Genomic DNA, 6,000 nt, shown 5'->3' on the forward strand with positions numbered 1-6,000 from the left:
TTAAAAGACTTAATTGTATATTTTACCATCAACTTACATCATTTTATGCATTATGTCACTTAATTTTTTAATTTTTGCACATTTTGTCAATATTAATGTATCACTAAAAAAAGTTAAAGTAAAAATAAAACTTTATTTTGTTATCAATTTTTGTGAAACAAAATTGTTTCATTATCAACATGATGATAAAATGTACAAAACTCAAAAAATGTGAGTAAAATGTGTGAAGGAGAAAATTTGCATGATAAAATGTATGAAAATTAAAAATTTGAGTAATAAAATGTATAATTAAGCCTAATTAAAACCCAATGGCTTACATTATACGTAATTTTATTTTTAAAAATAATAACCTATATTGATTTGATTTTTAGAAGTTTGTGTGTATTTAACTTAATCTCCAAGTTTATGAATTTCGTAACAAATTAGACAAATTTTTGTATGAGTACTTTGATTGTCTGTTTAGTAAATTTTTATAATCAATTCTTTCTAGTGTGACACATTTAAATTTAAATGTGGAATTTGTAGTTGAAATTCATTTAAATACATATCATAACTACATCTAACGGTTTAAAATTAATTCTTTAAAAGTAATTTTACCCAACAACAAACAGAAACTAAAAGATGCTGTAAAGCAAAGAGACCCTAAAAGAAGAAAAAGAAAAACAGTGATTCTGAATTTTTCAATTTCCAAATCAGTCTAATAACATGTGAAGAATGAACTCAACAAGTTAGTTTCAAGGAAAATAGACTTTTTTTCTCTTTCAATATATATAGATATGTGGATATATCACTTCAACTAATTTATGTGGCTAGAAATATTAAAATATACCATCACAGTTTAGGAACTCCAAGGTTCACAATGATACATTAGTAACGCAACACGAGGAAAACAAAATTTGACGGAATCCAAATCTCCCAAGCTAAAGTAGGTAAGTTTCATGTATCAAAATTGAAGAGTTGCTTCTTGTTCAGAGAAAAGCTTCCATCAGAATTCAATCCACGGCCAGCAAAAGGACCAAACACGCATGGAATGGTGACAGGATTTCATGCTCCTCAACCTAGCAATCAGTATTAAGATTATTGGTGTATGCAGCTTTACCAGTTTTACTACTGCATCAAATTCTTGGTGCTGCATTGAGAATCCCAAATGCATCAGTTGTGCCAAAACTATACAGATATACATATGTAGACTCAGGTAAAGAAAACAGTAAGCATGGAACAGTCTAGCATTGTTAGATTAATAATTTGTTTCCATTCACTCACAACTATTTGATGAGACAATTATGAACCACTACAAAATTACATTTTATTTGGTAGGGTCAATGAACTGAACTAAGTTAAGTAGCAAGGAGCAAAACTTTGTTTGGCTCTGTTACAAAATTGACTTCAAGCTCAAATCAGCAGAAACTTTGCTTTATAATAAATAAATATTCCAACTTAAAATCTGTAAATTTCTTCTATGACTATTGGAGTATTATACTGACCAGAGTCCAGAACTATTGCTAATACACCAAAATTCATTCATATTACCCAATTTCACATGAACTCAAGCAGTATGCAGTCAAACTGGTTTGTGTGAAGTATGCTATAACATTAAAACAAATCAGTGAGGGAGTAAATGAGCCAAATTTAATGAAACTTTGCTTCTTTTTTTTTTTTTGTGTTTATCAATACAGCTTAATGTTGATTAGTCCATTAAATTAAGCTCAAATTTGGATTTAGTGACTTATGGCTATAAATATCACTGCATAATTATGAGGATCTACCTCCACCAATTGTTGCTTCAGGCAATCGCTCAATTGAGTACTTGTGTTTGGTGATGTACATAATTGGCACACCAGGAATCTGCAATACAGAAACCCAGTTCATGCTTCGTAGATCATGCATTGTGATCCAATATCAAAACCATGATAGACAAATAAATTATTAATAGCTTTACCTTCCGGATCCTCCTCTTCAAGTCCCGATCACATGTTGCAACAATGTAGCACTTATGCTGCAACAAAATGTTTTTGTAAATTAATTGGACAAAGAAAAGGACAATGAAATAAGCAGCAGATGTGTGTTACTGTTACTTTTGGTTAAAATTATTTGTAATAAAATTGTTCACTTTAAGTGAATATTGAATATACATTGCAAAAGCCAAGAATTTGGAAAATGGGGTTCATAAGACCAAGAATGAAGAAAAAAATAATCAATAACACCCATTCGCTTAACTTTCAAAATTGATAAAAGTAGCAGTAGAAATTTGTTTACTTGTCTAGATAACCATATAGAGCAAACAGATTTAGAATACTGCAGTTCCATAAAGTATGAACCATGAAATAAATAACTAGCGCAAAGGCAAGAAAAAGGATTGGTGGAAAGGCTATTTTTCTTCCCGCCTGGAAATTGTATATTCATCTTAATCATTATATTGCTCCAAGATGCTTTTGAACATTTAACATCTAGAGCAAACAGATTTAAAATACTGCAGTTCCATAAAGTATGAACCATGAAATAAATAACTAGCGCAAAGGCAAGAAAAATGATTTGTGGAAAGGCTATTTTTCTTCCCGCCTGGAAATTGTAAATTCATCTTAATCATTATATTGCTCCAAGATGCTTTTGAACATTTACATTTAACAGATACTTAAAAAGTTGCACCTGAGTAACTCTCTCAACAAGACAATCATCAGCATACGTCCCTTTATGAGTACAGAGTATTCTCTCAAATCGAGGATCCTTTGCAATCCTATCACATATAGAAGGGATAAATGATTACACCCAGCAGCAGAAACTAAAACATTATAATTTATTTTCCCGATTAGACTGAGAAATTACTTACTTGAGGAATATGATCAATAGTAGCATAAAAAAGAAGATAGTAACAAAAGGCCATGAGTCAACTAGTTTGTTTGTTATATTTGTTGTTGACAACTCTAGGTTAGTTTTCAATGGTCATATTTTGTTTGTTGCTTAAGGTGACCTGTGTCTATACATTTTCTTTCCTCCTTACTAAAAAGACAGAGTAACATTTGGTTTCTTTCTCTCAAAAAATTATCTCTTCCTTTTTCCTATAAAAAACTTATTTTTGTGAGAGCAAGAGTATTGATGTTCAGAAGGTTCGGAGATCTTTTCGCTGCACACGATCGAAACCAACGAGTTGTCGTATCTTGGGAGAGGAGTGCAATCAAATTTTCCTACCAGGGCAGTGGAACGTTTTCTCTCTAACGATAGCGTTTACGCGATTCAACTCAGGCTATATTTTTCTTCCCCTAATTTATTTTTTTCTTGTGCTTATTGTATGTTATAATGCATTATTCATATGCTGTCAATTAAATTTATTTTACTACTGTTATTTTGTTATTTAACTCAAGACTGTGCATCTTCTTCGTATTTATTTTTCTTTCATTTTTATTTTATTTTTCTAACAAATACTACCACAAGTTCACAACATAAGGTGTATTGGATTAAGATTTCAAAGGATTTTAAAAGACTTTTTTATGATTAAAAAGTCTTGTGGTATTCAATCAAGACTTTTATAAAATATAAACAAATCTTGTGGTATTCAATTAAGACAATAAAGATTTTTTTTTCAGGGCAACAAAATCTGTTGGTATTCAATTGAGATTTCTTACCACTTTTAAAATGTCTTTTGGTATTCAAAAGTAAATAGATTTTGATGGATTCTTTTGTGGAATGGATTTTGAGAGACTTTTTAGTTAGAAATACACATAAAATACTCCTCCAACAATCTCACCCAAACCCTTGAGACTTTTCATAATCTTCCAAAGACTTTTTCTTCTCCTGCCGAACAAGACACAAACCACTACCAGGTTCATTCTCTTACAACTTTTCAATCAATTTTACCTATTTTTTTAATGGCAATCGATAGTCAATATTGTTCATACTATATGTATATTACGCAAATCAAAAGAAAAGGGTGTTGTATATGCTTCAAGATTTCGTATTCATATTGTTTTCAACGTTCAGGCAATGAATATGCATCAAAAGAATGGCAATTGATATGCATCAAGATTTCATATTGCTTTTTTTTTAGTACTGTATATGCAAATCAAAATAAAAAACTCTTTTTTTTTTTCTGTTTCTTCAACTTGTTTTTTTACAACGTCCATTATTATTATTATTATTTTCTTGTGTTATTATTAAAATGTTAATTATTAATGTGTTATTATTATTTTTTTGACAGCGTGTTATTATTATTATTATTGTGTTAATAATTTTTTAATTGTTATTGTGTTATTATTATTGTTATTTTGTTAATAGTTTTTTTTTTAAATGATTTTATGATATATGAGTATTATTTTTATGGAAAATGCTAACATGTGCCCTTAAGACACTTGTTAGTGTATTATGTATAGAAATTTTGTATTGAAAGTTGTGCAATTTACTTTTTTAAAAGTTAAAAATTGTTGTTTTTAAGACATAGTTACTATTGGAAGTATCCTTAACATGTGCCCTAAGTGCGCATGTTAGCATGACCCTTATTTTATTATTAGGTAGTTTTTTATTGATTTTTCTATTGAATTGTATATTATTCGGGATATAGTCATTATACTTTTGACAATTAGGAAATAATAACTATTTTTGTCAAATAACTAGTTTCTTATATATATATTAGCGATCAAATGGGGGATTCACAAGAAAATAACAAAGGAAAGAGTAGAGACAAAGATAATTATGTATCTTGGACTATGGAGGATACCAATGAGTTGTTGCACCTCTTGGTGGATGCTATGAATAGGGGATTGCGTGATGCCAATGGGTCACTTAGCAAAAAAAATGTAGAACGAATAATACTTCCTCAACTCAATGCAAAAACTAAATTCCCTAAAACTTATAGTCATTATTTGAGTCGGATGAAGTGGTTTCGAAACCAGTATAACATGATGTCAACCCTTATGCGCAACAACTCTGGCTTTGGATGGGACCCAATTGGAAAAACTTTCACTGCTCATGAGGATGTATGGAAAGATTACTTAAAGGTGAGCTAAGTTCATAATCTTTCAGATATGTGGAAAAATGCTAATAATTAGGCGAACATGAAGTGAGAATCACTTTGTTATTATTTTTTTAGGCAATAATGACTTTGTTATTAAAAGGTTTAAAATTTCTATCGTTTTTATTTTCTTTATTCAAACATTATAATTTATTTATCATCTTTTTCATTCACTTTTGTAACTTCCGTTATTTTTTTGTTTAAAATGTATTAATCTTTCAAAATCTTAAAAATCCATAAAGTACTTTGAAATCTTAAAAATCTGTGTTAGAAATCCATTAAAATCTTGGGTTAAGAATCCTGATTGTAAAAAGTCTTTTAAAAAAAATCTTTTAAAATTCCACAAAATCAATACAATCCCACATAATCTTTTAAAATCTTCAAGATTGTTTTTGTCAAAATATTCTCTCAAAATCTCAATCCAATACACCCCCTAAAGCAAAACAAAGCACACTCACTTTATTCTGGATGGAAAAATTGATGAAGTTGGTATCCACTAAAATACGGTAAGGGGGTCCCAATGCAGTATTGTATTGAAAAAAAGGGCCGAGGAATGACTTGGACTAAATAATGCAAATTCAAACCAAAAAATAAATTAAAAGAGGGAAAACGATACATTCACAAGGAATCAGAAGAAACGGAAAATGATGAGAATGAAAGCTTACATGTTTCTGGATAACTTTTCCTTTAGAACAAATTCAGGCAACGAAAATAGAGCAAAACCCAAGCATAATGGAGGAGCTAATGTTTTAGTTATAACTGGGATTATTAAATTTTATAGTGCAGCAAAGTCATCTGAAATATCCCCTTAAAAACCAGTTTATAAGGGAGTGGTGTACCCAATTATATAAATACTTATCATGTTCATGAATTATCCGATGTAGGACTATTTTTAACAGGGATATATATAAGGAAGAAAAAACTGACTTTTTGATTGCTTTGGAAGTGACAACTTTCTTCATAACCGCAAATTTGGGTCCTTTTTTAGCTTTACCCAT

The 6,000-nt window shown here is 29.8% G+C and overlaps 1 protein-coding gene across 1 annotated transcript; it reads right to left on the reverse strand.

Annotated features, from left to right (window-relative positions):
* Positions 1–935: 935 nt before the first annotated feature.
* On the reverse strand, positions 936–6,000 carry LOC100792488 (rRNA-processing protein FCF1 homolog). The gene is made up of 7 exons (XM_041012916.1): positions 5,926–6,000; positions 5,461–5,565; positions 3,779–3,789; positions 2,647–2,734; positions 1,940–1,996; positions 1,767–1,845; positions 936–1,129 (listed from the first exon to the last, which is right to left on the reverse strand). The coding sequence occupies exons 1-7, from the start codon at positions 5,998–6,000 to the stop codon at positions 1,116–1,118; spliced, it is 429 nt and encodes a 142-aa protein (XP_040868850.1). The 3' UTR covers positions 936–1,115.

This window comes from Glycine max, chromosome 19, assembly GCF_000004515.6.
Source record: "Glycine max cultivar Williams 82 chromosome 19, Glycine_max_v4.0, whole genome shotgun sequence".
Taxonomy (NCBI): Eukaryota; Viridiplantae; Streptophyta; class Magnoliopsida; order Fabales; family Fabaceae; genus Glycine; species Glycine max.